At 35.7% G+C, this 19,493-nt stretch overlaps 1 protein-coding gene across 5 annotated transcripts in view; it reads right to left on the bottom strand.

Annotated features, from left to right (window-relative positions):
- The window catches only part of PCDH11X (protocadherin 11 X-linked), a 474,407-nt gene that overhangs the window by 241,448 nt on the left and 213,466 nt on the right, over positions 1-19,493 (bottom strand). For all 5 annotated transcript variants that reach the window (XM_084535116.1, XM_084535119.1, XM_084535117.1 and 2 more), the window contains one exon: positions 7,092-7,163. In XM_084535116.1, the coding sequence (XP_084391242.1) occupies positions 7,092-7,163 (72 nt within the window). The remainder of the gene's footprint in view (positions 1-7,091; positions 7,164-19,493) is intronic.

Genomic DNA, 19,493 nt, shown 5'->3' with positions numbered 1-19,493 from the left:
ACTAGATCTTGAAAAAAACATAATAATAAATATGCATATATATATGCACAAGGCATGTCAAATGCCCAAAACCTTACTAGATTAATTAAAAATATAATTATTATTGTTGGGTAGGTTATCTAAGCAGCACTGCTCTATGACAGAAGTGTTTATTTAGATTATTAATAGTTAAGACTACACTTGCATGCATCTCTAAATTAAGCTTCACACAGAGAAAAACAAAATGGAATTCTATTTTTCCCATCTTCTTGGTTTTGATTTATAACAACATATATAAAATTCAAAGCTGTACAATATTTACATTGCCTATCATACTTTGAGGCACCACTTTTAGGAACACTATTATTTTTTAGTTATTATCACAAAAAATGTTTTCCATCTTCCAGAACTCAAAGCAAATTCAAAGCTAACTGTAGCTACTTTCTCTTTTCAAAGATATGCTACTCTCACTAGCTCTCAAAAATACATTAAAAAAAAAAAAAATCTTAACTATTTTTCCCCAATAAACAGCTCTTCTAGCACTTCAGCTAAAAGGCAACCAATGTTATCAACAACCGCCTGAGTATATTGCAAAGACAAAATATACAAACCAGAAGCACTAAGGAAGTATACTGATCATTTATAATCCTGAAAATAACTGCATTTTTAGCTTTTGATAAGCACCTTAAAATATGTTGACTCATAAATTCATCCACAATTAACCTTTTTCAAATTTTCAGCTGAATAGTCCCAGTGGACCAATTCAACCACAATATATATTGATATAATGCTTTACATATATCATATTATTATTCTTCTATTCCATATTAGATGCAACAATCATGGAAACTGATCACTAAACAGGGAATGGTTAGTGTCCATTTCCAATTATTAAATTGCCTTTCAGAACCATAGCCTGATTTCTGAACACATTATTTCTGTAGAATGTCAGGAATGGAATACTGTATGCATCATAACTTAGAAACACCGATAAAATGAAATAGTGTCGTTACCTGTGAGAGGTTAAATTTGTAATTTTTTGGCAGCCAGGAGCTGCATCAGCTCATGCCAGAAAGATTAAACTTTTATTAGTGTATATAATTATTTTCAAAGTGCAGAAGTTAGCATGTTTTTCTCTCAAGATTTGGAATGAAACACTACCTCATTCTTGTTGGTACTCAAATCAGACCAAAACAACCAAGTGCTTCCAGTTAGCTTCCTGCTTGTGAGGCCTCCATTTTAAGAGACAAAAGATCAGGTTTTAAGATTGGAGTGTTCAAAAATAGTTTGAATATTTCTGTGGGCAATTCTAATTGCATTTAGAAGCCTAACACTTTCTGCACTGATCTCTCTCCCTTTTTTTAATTACAAAGTCTTTGGTGTCAGAACTCAGGATTAAAATTGAAGTTCCATTCAAATAAAAAATATACTTGAGGCATACATAAATTTATTAAGGCATCAAACTGAATGTGATTATTTTAAGCACAGAGATTCAAAACACTAAATATAACCAAGGTAAGGCTAGAAATGTATAGATATATTTAGGTGACTGATTTGTATCTAAGCAGAAGACACTGAGTCAGAAATAAGCTTTACTTTCATCCTGACTTCCACTGACTGCAAATCCTACAAACTGAAGCTGTGAGCCAGGCAAAAAAAGAGCACACCAGGACTTTATGGAGAATAATTCAGTTTCTGTGAACTGTGGGAACAAAATATGCACAGAATAGCTTAGTTGCTTGTCTTCAAATATTTAACCATGAGTGTTAATATTTCTTCCTAATGTAAAATGCTCTATTGGTTAAGAAAGCAAAGAAAAAAAAATCTTTTGTTTTACTGTTGACGGTTTATTAGAACTGTCATACATGACATATTGCAAAAAACTCTAGGGTCGGTAAAATTGGGGTCTAAGTAGCTGAAACATATATGAGAGGTGTAGTAGCACCTGTGGTCAGACTGTAGCTATTGGAAGCTTTTTGCTGGTGTGAGGGAGGTGGACTCGTGACAGCCACAGGGCTCCCTTCCACTCAGCAGGCAGTGCGACAAGGAGGATTGCCTTCTCTGTAAGGCAATCTCTGTCTTGGAGGGTACTTGGAGACTTCTCTCTACCAAAGTCTCTTTCCTGCATGTTGGAGGGGAGAGCTCGACTGCAAATGAGGGTACAGAACTGATGAAAAGAACAAAAAATAATGCACGTAGTTCTGCCCGTAGTTGCAGAGCATTTAGAGTGAACGAGAATTACATGACTTGATTTACTTTACAAAAACTGATTAGTAAAACCCCTGTGGATTTCTTAAATATACTGTGGAGGGATATAAGATTAGTGTAGCAATTCCCATCATCAAACGTATTTACTGTTAAAATATTGGATTAGTGATGTTGTTATCCACTGTTCCAAGATTATAAAGTGATTCTTTAAAATTGAGCAGAAAAATACTGTGCTCTATCATTTGTAATTAGATTTCAGTCCGAGTGTTTTTGCCTTTCCACAAAAGTAATCGTTTAAAACAAACAAAAAAAAACAACAAAAAACACCATCAAAAAAAAAAAAAAACAAAAAAAAAACAACTGTACACTGCACACAAAGAAAGAGAAAGCAAAACCAGAGATGCAAAAGAAGAAAAAAATAATTTTCCTCTTTTGCTTTTGAGAGATAAATGGTTTCACCAGTCTGTATCTTACTGCTCCTGCTTGTCACGCTCACTGCTGTAGTAAAACACCAAGTGGTAATAAAGCCATGTTGGATGTTGCTTATTTATAAGATGCATGTGGACGCGCACAACATGAGATGGCCAAATCTTAATCCCTGGGTATTCATCCCTCACTAAGAACTCCTGGGAGAACTAGAAACATTTGTGGTCAGGGTTCCCTGTGACAACTGGGACTTGGCAGCACTGTGAAGGAAGAAGAGTGTGAGGGAAGAGGATAAATTAATGTGTTCATTAAGGTAATTATGTTAAATTTAGGCCAGGAAAATTAATGCAACAGTACCCCGGCTTTTTAGCCATTATCTTAAGTGAGTAAGAGCAGCTGGAGCAGTTAGAATTAATAAACAAAGTTCCAGCACTAATAACACCGCCTTCTCACATTCTACCCTGTGAAACACCTCTAGGAATAACTCATAGATGGTACTTTAGATAGATACAGAATAGATAGTCATTTAAGAGTGTCAAAATAACAACAACAACAAAAAGGATTAAATCAAAACTGCAGCTGAACAGTGGAGATTTTGTTGTGTCTGCCATGCTGGCAAAACTCATTGTTTGCCACTGCTGCCTTTTTAGCAATGTAACTGTCTCATTGTTCTTTTCCCTTATTTTAGTAAATCCGTATTCTCACTGGATGTATCTATGTAAATTGTAAGAAATTGTAAATTGTATGGCATTACCATACAAAATTCAGATTTTAAAATAGTATGAGCAATCTTCACGAATTTAAACAATCACAGATTAGTTTGATTATAAATTGCCCTATGTCTAACTGACCATAAACATCGAGGCTATAAATAGGTATTCTTAACTGCAGCAGCTCTGAACAGCCTTGACAGGGTTTATCAGCTAACTGTTTAATCAGGCAAAGCAGAAAAATATAACCACAGGAATACATGCTACTTAGCATTTAAATAAAGCTTGTAAACCAATGACAAGTCTATTTGAGCAACTACTAGCACACATTCTTTATCTGCAAAGGTCTTGTCCCAGATTTATCAGAATGAGTCTCTCATACTTTATTTTCCAGGCAGCAACATCAGTTTCCATGCACTGAGTGCACTGAAAAAGATACAGAAAACTGCAAGTTAAAAGGCATGGCCATGAAAAAGAATTTGTACTTTAGAAAAGTCATATTGCTTTAGGAATTTATTAAATTATGGCCAAACAGAGAAAAAGCACCTTGAAGTAGAAATATATATATATATTAATAATAAAAAAAAATATATAAAAAAAAAAATAATTAGCCTGTCAAAGCACTATAGTTCTTTACTTTTTCTTTCGTTGATCAGTTCAGTTTCAAAATTGTCAGCTAACTGGCTACTTCTGAGATGAAACCTTGAGCCTGTAAGGAAAATAGTACTGTGATAGAGCATGAAACATACAGCCTTCCCTCCTTCTACACGGAAAGAGCTGCTTTTTGTTTCCATCAGACTTTGTGTGAAATTGTCCAACCACTAATGTGTATCAGCTTCTCACCTCCTGGTATTAGGGGACAGATGTGGTGCTTTCTGCTTCACTGACTGCTTGGCCCTGAACACTGAAGCTGTGCGCTCAGCTATTTCTTTCACTCACTCTGTTGATAAAACGTATCCCACAGCAACTCTGAACACTGAAAATGCGGTAAATAGCCCAAGAAAATGTAATGATTTTTTACTGTTATTATTAAGTAGACAAAAGTAGAGAGTCTTTCCCTCAGAGGGAATGAATGAATGAATAAATAAATAAATAAATAAATAAATAAATAAATAAAAGCTTTCATGTAAATAACACCATCTTGTAAATAGGAGTTGGTTTTACTCATGGTTCATTCTAGCAGCTTTTAAATATATTCCTCCTCCTTTTAGAGCTGGGAACCATTTGCTTTATGAGCACCATTTGGATCATTTGCCTGTTGCTCATAAAATAGACAAAGCTTTTATCCATGCCATGAATTTTTACTCACTTTATACAAAATATCTAAGGAGGGATTTGCAGGGGCCAGAATTACATCCGTGAAAGAATTAACAACTAATTTAACTTTGTGCAACAATAATGGCTCCAGCAGTTTTTGATTTTGTTGATTACATTTCTTCTCTCCATGAAACAATAAGGCATATGGGTTTTAGCTTCTTTGTGTGCACTTAAAAAATATTATTTATTTTTTTTCACAAAATGAATAGAAATGACAAAAGCGTTTTCTGTGTTTTAATCTGGGTAGCTATTAAATACAGTAGTGGCAAATGCAGCTTTCAGAAGTGATCAGGTGACATGGAAGAACAAGGAAGAACAAGGATTCTTTTCAGCACTGGGAGAGTCCAACAGAGTATTTCTTCAACAACATGACTGGCAGCAGTCACATAAAGCATGAAAGAAAACTGGCTGCAAAAGATCACCTCTATCTCACCCCCATTCGTGCACCAGAGCTCCACTATACTACGAATACCGCATCAAGCTGCTTCGCCTCCTCCTCTTGCAAGTCAAAAGCCAAACTTCACTCAGGTCTGCCAATAAGCTGATATCTGGCCCTAAACCCAAACTCTCTGCCTCCCTGTAACACTTGCCGTAAGCAACAAAACAGGAGGAGCCTATCCCTCCACAATGATTCATTAGCTGTTCAGCAGTAACAGACTTAACAAAACACTCTCCTCAACAGTTGTGTGCCTGCATACAAGGAGTTACTGTCTATTAGTAACTATGGACCATAGCAAGCTCCTGTGGTCCTGTACATAAACATTATTGATTGCAGACACAGATCAATGAATGCCTAATGATTGTGATTAGCAACTGTCTGGATAGAGGCGTTGGGAGTTTGGGCCATGCAGTACCTGGAAACAGGCCGGGCACACGCTGCGTCTGGAGACGTTTTGCATAGTAAGGACGTAAAAGGCTATGTGTTTGAGAGTAACACTTGAGGGATTTCACTACACTACAAGGCCTGTATGTTTGCAACTAGCAGCTTTCTCTCTGCATGGATATAAATACCGTGCAAGTATAACTACAGAGAACTTACCTCTTAAGAACCACCAGCAATGTTAGCAAATTGTAATTGGCTGTACAGATTATACTACAAAAGCCTACACAGTTAGCATCACAACTAATTTAAAAATAATAACACTAAAACATGAACAAAGTTAGCAATAATAGAGATGTGTGTTTTTTTCATTTCTATTTCAAAATCCCTATGCTGTGTTTGCCTTGTGCTTTTGGAGTAAACATGCCTTTAAAACAAGCCTAAATGCTAGGATCACACATATTTAGTTTTTAAACCTAGAGACTAAACAGGAGAATTTTTATTTGGGCAGATTGCTTACAGACTGAAAATACATGGCAGAGCCTACTCTAGACTACAATAACACCATAATTACAGATCAGAGGTTGTAACCTTTGCCTGGTTCTCTCCATCTTTGCCAGAAAACTCTCAACTTTGGCATTACAGATTCACTGCCACCTTTAGCAACAAGTGAACCTTGAAAAGCAGAGGTAGTTTCTTGTGTCAGGAAGAGGTACTGTGCCAAATAAATTACTGTTTTGCTGCTGAAAGAAACATGCCCCCACATCCATAAAAAGCATCAGCAATCTTCCCCTGAGAATTTGCAAACGAAGACTGATCCTCCAGGTTTATCCTCCCACCTCTTTTTTTTTTTTTTTTTTTTTTTTTTTTTTACCTCAACCCTGCTCCAGCTCCTCTTCTTGTACAGTCCCAACCCTTATCCTTGGAACAGCAACGTCCAGTATCACCTACAATATGAACTGGCTCTTTCCTTCCTTCGAGCCACTCAGAAGCTACACATCAATGCATGGTTCAGTACACTGATAGAAAGGGAACAAATAGCAAGGGTGGATCTGAACTTCTGTGTGTCATCAGATTATAACTGTTTTGCGTAATACACAAATACAAGACCAAAGAATCCAAACCGCTTTGTGCTAAGGAACAGATATGTTGCATATTAATCTCCCAATTTCTTAATTTTTTTTTATTTTTTTTTTTATTTTTTTTCATGATTAGGTATTGCTGTCTTTTTGGATAAATCATTACAATTTAATAGGTTGATTTTTCAAACCTCCCTTTCAAAATAGCACTCCACAAACTTCAGAGGATGCTCACAGTTTTCTTGACACACCATTCAGAAACTGGTTTGGTTTTGTGAAGTTTTGCAGTCTTTTAAGCATGTCAAAAACAGAAACTGAAGGAAATACAATTTTGGCATTTGTACCCTAGAACAAAAGCTGATTTAGGATCCTGAAAGTTTAATTAAAAGGACACTATTAACAACGGTTAACAGCAAAACAAATCATTTTGGCATATGATGTTAAGAACTGCAAAACTACCTGTTCCAGTGTTTCTTTAGATTGATTCTGTTAAAACATACAGAAACCACCATTGAAGAAAAAAGCATTATGAGAAAAGTTTTTCCAGCCTACCTGTGGCTGAGTCCAAGGCTCCAGTGTTGCTTCTTTTAAAGGAGTTTGTGGTCTTCCCATTTCTTTTGTGTGCTGTTAGGAGAGAAAAGTATGTATTAGGTTATACGTTCAACTACTTTATCAGTATTCAGCATTAATTTCCCTTGAGGGAATAAAACAACACTTAGGCACAAAATTCATACAAAATAATCATAACATTTGTCGACTGCATACATTCTGAGTAGACTGCAGGTCTGATATTTTTGCAGCCAATTAACCTAATTTTCATAGAGCACCTTTAACTTTCCAGGTGTGGGGGTGCACACCTCCATCTGTGAGTAGAGACGGAAAACCTCAAACAAAAGCCTGAAGTCATCTGTTAACACAGCAAGATTCAGGAGCAAAATTTCAGAGAGAACACAGCTCTGTTTTTTCTGCCATTTCCTGCCTAGGCTGTGCTGTGTTGAATGCACACCTTAAGAGAAGGACAGAGACTTAACTAAAATAGGTGAATTTAAATTGTTCCACAGAAATTTAAAAATCCACTTATTTAAGTTGAATTAAACTTAAGTAGGTGAATTAAAAGAAATCCCATGGAAGAATGATTTCAAGTCTGCATTATTTGTGCAGACAAGTCACATTTTCAGATGATAGCCCTTGCCTCTCCTTAATGCTCTTCCTAGCTGGAGCCCAGAAGACTGAGCAGTTAATAGCTTGTTTTCTCCAGCTTTTCACTACGTTGGAATTTTTTCAAGATCGACCACCATAAAGCAGAACTCTGTATAATCAAATAGATTAAAGTGATCTTCAGAGAATTAGATTTGCTGACCCTTCATACTTCCATTTTTATTTTTATTTTTTAATATTACCAAAGCATTCTGCAAATACTTGTTAATATATGTAATTGCTCTGTTTCAGTAATAAATATGTGAGATTTGAAAGCACTGGGACTAAGCACTGAACAGTATGTCAGCTCCTTTTAATTTTCTCTGTATGAATTTCCCAGGGAAGGAACTTTGCACACTGCTGCATAAATAAAAAGAAGTTGACTATATTTTCTTTCTACCTAATTTCTTTCAGTCATAAAATGGAAACAATGAAGTTCACAGAACAGGTCTTGTGCTGAAATAAACTATTTAAGTGTCAGGATCTTCCTCCTCCAGAAATACATCTCTAACATGCTAACTGTTGGATAAGGCCTTTGACAATATTCAATATAAATAGCATCTTATCCAGGTCTCACATGAGAGCGATCTAAATGCCCATTGAGACTTCAAAGATTGACAAAGAGAAGAAGAGATATGCCAGCGGATTTTCTGTCATATACAGTAAAATACAGTCACTTAAAAGGAAACATTTTTTTAATATACAGAACTTGTGGGCAACTTCAGTTAGCATGGAACATTCACAGGTCTCATTTCAAAAAAAAAAAAACACACCTTATTAAATGGCAATTTTGTTTTGGCAGGTTCAGTTGCCTGTAATAATAGATTACAGACAATCATTTTTACCATTTTTGTTGTGTTATATTTTGGGGTAGCAACTGAACATGATTCATTCTTGAAATAGAACAATAAGTGCATTTCAAAAGAAAAAAGAAATAACCACAGATTTAGTGAATGCTATACAAAGTTAAAATGAATGCATCTGGAAAGGGAAGGTTGTGTTTTTCATATGTTCAAAAGCAAATGTATTCTACCTTATAATCTTTCTTTAAATGTAATAATCAAGCATAAAAGGGACCCAAACGCATACTGAAAATTATTAAACATACCAATTGTGGTGCCAAGTTACCATAATAATTCCATATGGAATAGCCTGCCAGGAACTGACATTAAAAATCTGAGTATTTCTTTACAAATAGTTTCTCTTGGAATTGCACATCTTTTTTTTTTTTTTCTTTTTTTTTTTTTTTTTTTTTTTTTAAATAGAACATTTGTCCAGTTAGTTTTACTAACTACTTACTACTTAGAGCAGAGGGGAAAAGCAAGAAGCAAGTGTATGAATCACAGAATCATTAACTTTGGAAAAGTCCCCCTACCACCAATATCAACCAGTAAACCACGTCCCTAAAATGAGATCATAAAGGATGCTGAAGTACACTTAGGCGAGACAATACCCAAAACTCTTGAGTAACACTTTAAAACAATGCTCTAAATGTTAGATACAACTTAATGAAGACTTGATCACCTCTTAACGCCGAGCTTCTTACAGACCAGCACCTTGTTCTCTTCATTTGCTTCCTACTGTTCCCTCTGCCCAGCACCCACGTATACCCTTTCATTCCTCCAAAGACAAGCATCAGAAAGTACACAACACAGCAAGAGTGACAGATAAAGCAGATTCTGGAGCAACTACCCATCTGTCAGTAGCCTGCATCCTGTAACACTGTAAGGAAGTACACAAACAAACAAAAACAAGCAAACAAACAAAACCAACCAAGCAGTCACTGCTCTCAGCCCACTGAGGTTTTTCACACAAGGTACTGAATCACAACAGGGGATTCAGTAAAACATCTTCCTTCTAGCTCTCATTCCATTTTTACAATGTTTCAGAACTAAAAGAACGAAAGCTCAGGAAATTAAAGGCTCTACCACGATACCAGTCTGGTTTCCACAAAGAACCAGGCAGTCTCTTTGCACTGCTACTTTTCATTGAAGAAAAAATAAAAAAAAAGAAAGAAGAAGAAAAAAAAAAAGACATGACATCCATGTGAGCTGTGGCTATACACAAGGTAGCTTACAATTCCCAACCAGTACTTGGGCTGCTAACAAGCAGCACATCTGCTTTAGCTTCAAACTCAGCATGTTGCAAAACTCAAATTGTGCAAATACCTGTTCTGAACTACATGCTACTCTAGCAACTGTGCTTTCAGTCTATGCACTGCCTACTTACAGCTCGCTGAGACACACATTCTTCATGGATCATGTAAGTAGTGCTTATCCACAAGTTCTCTTTTCCCGTTTATAAGAGGAAGAATGTGGTAATGACAGACAATCCTCCTGTGAGCGTCTTCCTTCCAGCACAGATAAAAAAGCTCTTACTAAATGCAGGAAGCTTTTGGAAGCCTTTATCCCCCCATTTTGCTTGAAGCATCTTCCTACAACCTTCTGCAGTTTCTACAATTTCTCAAAAGAAACAATAGGAATATGCCCACAGTCTTTTGTTTATGTTCCCTCTACTTCCTCAATTTGACATTTAAGTTTCACACATAGAAGAAAATTGTACTCATAATGAGATAAAGATGGAATGATTTCAACCTGGATATTACATTATGGTTTCAGCAGTGCCATTAAAGCTCCCTTAGCTCTTGTACATGCACAGATTAGATTTTTTTCTAGCAGGCAAGCATGACTTCTAGAATAAATTAGGTTCTTTTCATTTTTGATGAAACACCTGTCATTTCTGCTACAGCCAGCTACCATTCCGCAAGCACAGGGCGTATCTGGACATCTGATTCAGTACCCACCGTTCATTCAACACTTTACCCGTCCTCTTGAGTAGACAGAGACTCATTTTGTTCTTCATCATTACTTGATATCTTGTATAGCTGCCCTGTTATAGGCACTAGTAGAAGCAAACAAACAAACAAACAAACCAACCAACCACCAAGGGTCTCACTGGCTTTAAAAGTTTCCTCTATCTTAGGGATCCCTTTTGCCTAGTGAGAAATGCACTATTCCCCAAGGCCAGGCAATCCTGTCCATTTGCAGAAAGTCCAGATTTCGGTTATTTTCACTGAGACAGCAAGAAAGAAACTTTAGTTTATTGAGTTATCACATGGCCAACCACATCAGTCATCTTCTACAAGACCACCTACAAATTACCCTGATCAACTATGTCAGCAATCAATAAAGTCCAGTGTAACGGTGAGGCAGTAAAAACACTGTGCACAAAATATTTTGCTGATATTTGGAATTGTCTATTTGTAACAGCAAAACAAAGTGTTAACATTCAATCAATGTAATTATTAATCTTTTCTTTAGGCAAAAATGAAATTCATCATGAAAATTTCCTGTTGTTTATTAGGAACAATAACTTAATGAACATATAATTACTTATGACAGCTTGGCAGGTAATATCCACACATACAAAATCTACAAGAGAAAATAAATTTTAAACTTGAATCTAAAGGTCATGTAAGTCATCATTTTAAGACAGGATTCATTTTTATCTTTAAGTTGCCATACTAACAGTCTCCATTCTGAAATACGAGGGGGTAATCTCTTATGCAATTGAAATTTCTCAAACTAATTTTACAACTGTATGTGCAGAGATCTCCCTTCTGATGGTACCTTCCCCCTACACTGTTCAGCTCCCAGTGTCCGTACAGGTTAGGTTGAGCCAAAACAAGACACTGCTAATTTCCTCAACCTATTTTCTCCAGCAGGCTCAGCCCTGTGCTCACTCTGCCCTGCGGCACAGTTCCAGTGCTCTCTGCCTTATTGCCTTGGACGTTGCCCCACCAGTCCATTGCCTAGGTTAGGGAGGTGGGATACAGCTGCCTGAGGAAGAAGGAGGCCCATTCCACATCATCCTGTGTGACAGCCACCTAACGAGCTCTCCCTTTCGCCTGCCTCTCTCACACAGCACATCGCAGCAGAAGCAGTAAAGAGAGCAGGCTGCCAGGTCCATCTGCACGTGGGAACAACACCCTGCTACTTGGGAGTCACTGGAGGCCGGCTGCATCCCTTCACCTCTCCAGCCAGGATTCCTGAGCCATCAGGCTTACCTCTGGTGCAAAATGCGTCCTCTGAAACCATAGGAAAATTCTTCCCCTTTAGCTAGGAAGAAGTTAAATGATGTTCAATTGGTTGGCCTCAGCTTCACAAATAGCTTTTAAAATAATTATTAAAAAAATAATAATAACTTGACCCATGGATATGACTGATTTTTCAATGACTATCACTTTTCCAGTCCACAAAGGAATTTTCTCTGGCTCTCAAACTTTTTATTCCAGTACTAGCTACTGGATTTGTTCAGCTAGGAGTCAGCTCCTTTTCATTCCACTTCCGTATTGACAGGTTTTTGCTTTTCTTAAGAGAAAAGCTGAATTTATTAGAGTTAAAAAGTAAAGAAAAAGTTACGACATGACAATTTTGTTTTATGTATTTTGATTTCTGGAAAAGCCCTAAAATTATCTAGACAGATACTACTACCAATAATACTAATGGTTATTGATTGCTGTGAGAAGCAAAGGCAGACTGAAATTCAAAGATAATACGATGCATTTTTCTCTGGTGCCTTACAAAATTGCTATGGCAGCATTAAGATTGTCTGAGTCAAAGTGTTCCACTCTGGCACTTTACAAGAAAGAAGAAAAAAAAAAGGCTTTATGAAATTGTCTTTCAAGCTGAAATACTCTATCGCTTAAAGTGAGATTTAGGAAACAAACAGCAAAAGACATTTTGTAAGTAGTGTATTAGCACTGCTACATTATCAAAGTCTGGTTGGGATTGCATATGTTTCTTTGGGGCTGCTTTTGTCTTTTGCACTTATGTTTAAAGTAAACAGACAAAAGCAACAATTCTTCAAGAGGAACTGCAGAATTTAGTGTTTTTCTGCCCCACATTATAATCAAGAAATCATGTATACTAATTTCATTGTCCAGAGAGAACATCTTTGTCATCACATTGAGAGAGAGAAATGCTATAAGCCTGAGAAGGAGATAATCTCCATTAACAATGCCATGTTCCTGCCTGTGAGTTGATTTCAGGTAATTGGATTCCTGCAATCTCCTCCTTCAGCCTCCTGTGATCCTTCACGTGAAAGGTGATCAGACAGGTTAATTTGAGTGAAAAATTTAATTTGATGGAACATACTGATAGGAAAAAAAAAACAAACAAAAACAACAACAACAACAACAACAAACACTTTGCTCCATACTTCCAAGCTTTAGATAAATATGAAAATAAATCTGTATGAGATAGAAGTATGTGGGAAAGCTATAGCTGAAATCAATATGATAGTAGTGATTCACATGGGAATGTTTTTGCTGTCTGAGAAACACATTAGGTGTGCCTTTTGCCAAAGAACAAAAAGACAATTTAGAACTACAGATTAAACCCACTGTGGAGCTATCAGCAGGGAACCCACAGTCTAGATCTCTGAAATGTGATTTAGGCACAACGAGAACAATCAGCTTTCCACGCCAAACAGCCACCTGGAATTTATGCAACTTCTACATTGCTTTGGCTATAACTGTGATTCCCTTTCTGAAAATATCAAAATGCCTTCTGATGTTGCTGTATGTCTTCCCCGTGCTTCCTTGGCCTCAAATGCCACAATTTAACCCAGCAAGTCTCTAATGGTTCTGCCAACAGGCAGCTTTTATCTTGCAATTACCTCTTCAAAGATGTAATAAATCACCTAGTGCATATACAGCCAGACAGCAATTATAAGGGCATGATTTCCAGAGGTGCTGCACACCCACAGCCTCCATTATTTAGAGCTGTTATACTATTACTTTAGAAAAAGCAGCCCCTCACTTATTACCTTCTTTTGTTGCAATGTATCTTTGAGTAAAGCGGGTGTCTGGTAGGAGACAGGGAAATGGATGATAAGGGCCAGCTGTGGGGTGGGGATGAGTGACTACAGCATCCTAGGAAAGCTCAGGGGTTTAACAAAGCCTGACATGAGATTTGCCAGATGGTTCTGTACCGGATTGTAAAACTTTAAACTAATCTTCATTTAAGAGTTTTAAGGGCTGTATCCCTCTTATAAAGCCTCTTGCTCTTTTGCCTGGTTGATTCTGGTAAATTATAGATCAGACTTTAGAAAACTGCTTCCATGAACAGCAGCTCCTTAAATCTCAGCTAAACTGAGCAAGAAGATTACATGTTATTATGATGTAGCACAGCAGGATTTTTGTACAGCAAACATAATGATGTAGAGAAGGATAAAACTATCATTCTGCGCAAGGAGGTCATCCATACAAGAACAATGCTTTTTATACTGCCAGCAAATTCCTACATGAGGAATCTTCACAAGGCAAAATTCTTTTCTTAGTGTTCTGTAAAGAAAACCATCCATAAGCAAAAGCCAAATCTCTATTTCAAGATCTAATGATCAAGCATCTTACAGGAAAGGAGAGGTCATTTGGGAGAAATTATTCCAAACATTACTAGAAAAAGTATCTATTTCAAGGGCAATTTTAGGGTAAATGCATCCTATTGTCTTTATGCAAGGAGAAAGGATTCCCTCTGAATCCCCAGGGAAATGTCAGATACTGTATGTGGTATTAAAAATTAAAATGCTCACTAATCTTACAAGTGCACATATACACTTTTAATTGTAAATGAAATACACTTCACATGGAAAAGCACAAAGCAATGTCAGTCTAGTAATGGGTAGAAATTCTTTCTACCTGCTGTCAGTATTTGTAATCTTAGACAGTATCTTCACAATTGCTCAGTTACAAATTATAGTAGAGGGAATTTATAGACTGTAGGCACTAAATGATGGCAGAGTTGAAGTGGGAGAAATGGAGAAGAAAAACAAGTGTTTGGTAACTAGTTATAGCAAAATTTCAATAATCAAGACACTGAAACCATCAGGTTTACAGACCTGATATTGTAATATCCTTACACTTTTGACCTAAAAACCTTTTGAACAGCTGATACAAATATTTAAGTCTGTTTGATTTGAGTCAGCAGCTCTCCTTTTCATTTTCTGTACATGATTTTCTGTACATGATTTTGAATGCAATAGAGTAATGTCAAATGACTTCCCCTTTCCCTCTCTTTTTAATTGAAACATTATTTCCTGCACATGAAAGCTTTAGACTTAAAAGCAATCAGGTGTGATATTCACAGCTCTGGGCTTTTCAAAATGTCACACAGGGGAATTATATGGATTTATCCTAAAGCTCTCTGTAAGAACATCAGCATTCTGGAATGCCTAAGAAAATTTCTTATCTATGATAATATGCTATTCATGACTTTGTTGTTCAGCTGATTTTATTACATTTAAACAGCGATCAGATACTGTTTCACATCTGTTTTATCTTGCACATCATTGCTAACATATTTAAACAAGTTTCCCCGATTTCAGAAATGATAAAAAATTCTTAGTCAATGCATAGCTAAATTCCTTCTGACTGTAAGAACAAATGTATTCCTGCAAATACAGTAAATCCTAAAGGAGCAAAATTACTTTAAATTTTTATAAACATGGAACTTTTTTTCAGATTGTATATATAAATATCTCAGTGATAATAGCTGATAAAATATGCTCACACGACATGTTTTGACTTGAAAGTATTTACATATATAAAACTAATGTGACATTGTATGCTAAGGTATTCTTACATCAAGTGAAATGGATAAAAAAGAGGAAAATATATAACAGCTTGTTTTAGTTGCTTGAGCTCTACTCAGCTTTTAAAGAATGAATATAAATGTACACAAATCCATTTTGTGACTCAGTTATAAAGCATCATGTTAAAAATGTAATACATGCTAGCATAACTGTGAATTTTTACATTCTTGCATATTTTCTCCAAAATTGTTAAAATTCACATTTCTTGCTATGTCTCTTCAGAAAAAGTTTCTCTTTCTGTAAGTTATCCAGGAAACACAGCATAACCTCTGCCAGTATCCACCTTGTCCAAATGTTTTTGTTTTTTTTTTTTTTACAGTTTGTCATCTTTTTTTCTTGATGGTGTGACTAAGTTCTACTTTACAGAAATCCAGCTTCTTATAGAGAACATTTGCAATTTAAATTGTTCTCTCTATTTCAACATAAAGCCTGAATTGGATAAAGGTGTTAAATGCTAAGACTTTCTAGTCTTTTTTTTTTTTTTTAACTTTACTAATCAAGCAAACTAAAATTACATTATCAGAGGCAGCCAGGACTAGCCAGGACCTGGCTGATGAAGAAAGGCCTGAATGGGAATCTCACACGCTGATTACAGCCAGGACAGAATGGCTGACAAACTTGTGTACTTTAAGCTTTGAAGTGTGGCAGAACTAAGGAAAATGTGCCACCTTAAATTAGATTTTTCCTGAAAGTTGATAAATAGGCTTACTTATAAAGAATAGCAAGACTAATCTGCAATTCTCCTGACATTAGAAACAACATCTATAGAAGCCTTGTTGGATCATCAGCTTTTTTCATTTGATGTCATCCTATTTATATTCTTTATCCCCAGTTGTGACTATTTGTCTTATAAATTGTGTTTGATTTTTCTAGTGCATATTGTAGTTCTTAGTATACTAAGTAAAAAAAAAGTCAGACTGTGGCAAAAGAATGTCCAGAACAAGTACTTGTACAATAAATAATCCCTCAAGAGATAAAAAAAAAAAAAAAAAAAAAAAAAAAAAAAAAAAAGTGTTTGGAAATAAATTTTTCTCTTATCAATTCTCTAAGTAAATTATTCAGCATGTATCCTAACCGGTGGCACAGAATTCAGATTAAGTTACACAGTGTAACTTTTAAAATAGGGAGGAAGAGGGAAACGCATGTAGGAGTCAGCAAAGATAATTATAGGTAGGCATACATCCATCTACTCTACAGCAGATAGATGCAAAGTAGATTCATCACCCAGCTTAAGTCAAGAATGTCTGCATGCTATGCCAACAGAACTTGTGAAAAATACATACTGGTGTTTTTGCAACCATAAACAGATGTAATCGTATTCTTCTGTCCTTTGTTACTTTAGTTGTGGTCAGGATAGAGCTTGAAATGTCAATATTATTACAGTAAAATCTATTTTAATTTGTATTACACTCTTGTTAACCAAAAGAAACCAGTCCCTGTCTGCCTCTACAATTCCTTCCCTTTTATTGTACAACTATGCACATTGGCTTTCCAACAACATAAGCAACACATAAATATATATTTACTTGTTCCAATGGTGAGACTAGTATCCACAGCTATGAACCCTATCTTCACCCTATGTCTGGAAACCCTTCTAAAGTTACAAGAAAAATCCTACTTTCATATTATTTGTTTAGCTGTGCTAATAGAGAATGCTGTCAAGGGAATAATAATTCTACTACAGAAAGTATTCTGAAATTGTAACCTTTTTTCAGCCAAACATAATAAATAATAACAGTAATAACTTCTCTTGCTGACCTACATAAATCTGTCTGCTATGCCACTCTGGAAGAAGGGAACCTACAATTTATCAGAAACTTTGCCAGGCTGTGGATGTCATCTTTCAGGCTGTGGTACCATGCTGACAGAAGTACAGATATTTAACCCCAGTTAAACTGTCCTCCTTTTTCGTTTATTTTGTAGAAAAAAAAAAGTACATCACAGTGGACTAAGGAAAATATATAAAAAAGGGAAAATATCAAAAGAGCTACTGAACGGAGTTTTTATACATGCTAAGCTAAGTGGCAGACTGGTTATTCAGAGGTTTTGCTTTAATTCTTCCAGGTGATGCATTCCACACATAATTTGAGCTTTTAAGAATAGTTGTTAAGATAAAAATGATTGGAGAATCATTCTGATGGAAGTTGAGGGGTTTGCACATCTTACTTAATAGAAGAGATTTGCAAATAAGCATTTGGAATGTGAAAAGCAATGTCGAAAACATATAGAATTGCCCTCACTGCATTTCTGAACATTGAATTGCTATTTGTCTTACACTAAGCACACTTTCAGCGAAATAATATATGGGAGTGAAATCATACACAGTGGCCACTTATTAATTTATTAGAAAGTGCATTTTTCTGTCCATATGCAGCAGACTGGGCAAAATGTCACTTACAAAGATTGAGATAATTTTCTAAAAGGTTGTGCAAGTCTTCTATGATCTTCTGTAATACACATGATTTATGTATGAGACCAAACATTCAGTTATCTCAGGATTATTACACTAAACTTGCCAGTGTAAGTTCAACATCCTGAGTAATAAGGAACACTCTCACAATTTACATGATAGGAGCCCTTAGACCTTTTCAGATTATATTGTTTGTTATTCAGATTCCTGCACCCCATGTAATACTATTGAAACCAAAGATCTGAACTCACTCCAAATGACTTTTATAAGAGCAAAATTAGTCCAAGGCTTACTACCAAAGCAAAACAATACAAAACAAAACATCAACTAACAAAAAAGATCCTGGGTCAATGTTCTTTATTTTTACAGATAATTTTATTTTGTAAATGCAAGTATAGCTTAATATTTTGTGTAAATTGAAACATTACCAACAGGAAAGATCAAATAGAAGTTATTTAATTTATCTCTTTCTGAAAAAGGGAAATGGAAATCACTTGTTCCCACAAACCTTTAAATATTCGTGTCAGTCCCATTGCAACATAAGATAAAACACTATTAGAACAAGCATGTACATACATATAGAGATATGCAGCCTCAGCAGTCCAAGGTAAAAGTAGTATTTTTCTCTTCTGTACTATTCCAAACTAATCTCAAAGACAGCAGCAGGAAAGAAAGAAGAGGCCATGTAAAAATTGTCAGCTGAACCAAATGGAATTTTCCAGGCAAGAACATACAGGCTGACTATACAAATGCACCAACTTTTCTTCCTTTTCCTTCTCTAAATAGTTGAGCACAAACAACTCAAATAGTTGAGCACAAAAAACATTTCAATATTGTTAGAGTGAAAGTCAGAAAGCAAACACCATAAACTTTTTATGTTCTTCAAAATGTCTGTGTTCCCTTCTGGTGCAGAAGGCTGCCTGGCACAAGCACAATCAGCAAGACCTACATTGGCCAGCCTAAGGAATTTATTCTGAGAACATCCTGAAACAGTCATCCAGTTCTGTTTCTTTAGCAAACAATACATTTGAATAAAAATGTATGAGAGGAACAAAAATATTACAGCTGCTCAGTCACTGGATGCTAAGAGACACTGCAGGTTAAGATACTAAAGAACTGAAAAACCTAGAGATAAATCTTTTAAAACAGGGAATTAAAAGACATTTCTTCTCCTTTATAGACATAATAAATATAATACTAAGAAAATAATAAAAGAGATAATACTAAGAAAATTTATCAACTGAAAATTTGTAAATCACGGGTAAAACAATTAATATTAAGCAGTAAAACATGTAAAAAATACATAAAAGTTCCCTCAAACACAGATGCTTTGATACATAGCAAAACGAGTGTGTATCACACAACTGATGGTAGAAGGACACATCAACAGGGATGGACAAAGACTTCTGAATTACTTAAGATTAAAAAAAAAAAAAAAAAAAAAGCAAAACTGTTTTCTATGTTAAATGTGTATGATAAATATAAACCTTAAGACAAACAGACCTAATCCTGCATTGTCCTGAATCCTCTGAATGGGGAATTTTACATAACCTCCCTTCACTGTGAATGAGTACTAGAACTGTACAATATTTTATCTTTAGCTTTATGAACTAGCAATATTGGATTTTGTCTTTTATTGCAATGGTATATATATGTTAAGTGCACAATCCTGTGGTCAGATACGGGCAAGGTTT

This window comes from Aythya ferina (genome assembly GCF_964211825.1).
Source record: "Aythya ferina genome assembly, chromosome: 13".
NCBI classification, from domain to species: Eukaryota; Metazoa; Chordata; class Aves; order Anseriformes; family Anatidae; genus Aythya; species Aythya ferina.
Note: the sequence above shows the minus strand (reverse complement) of the source record. Positions and strands in the feature narration are given on the sequence as shown.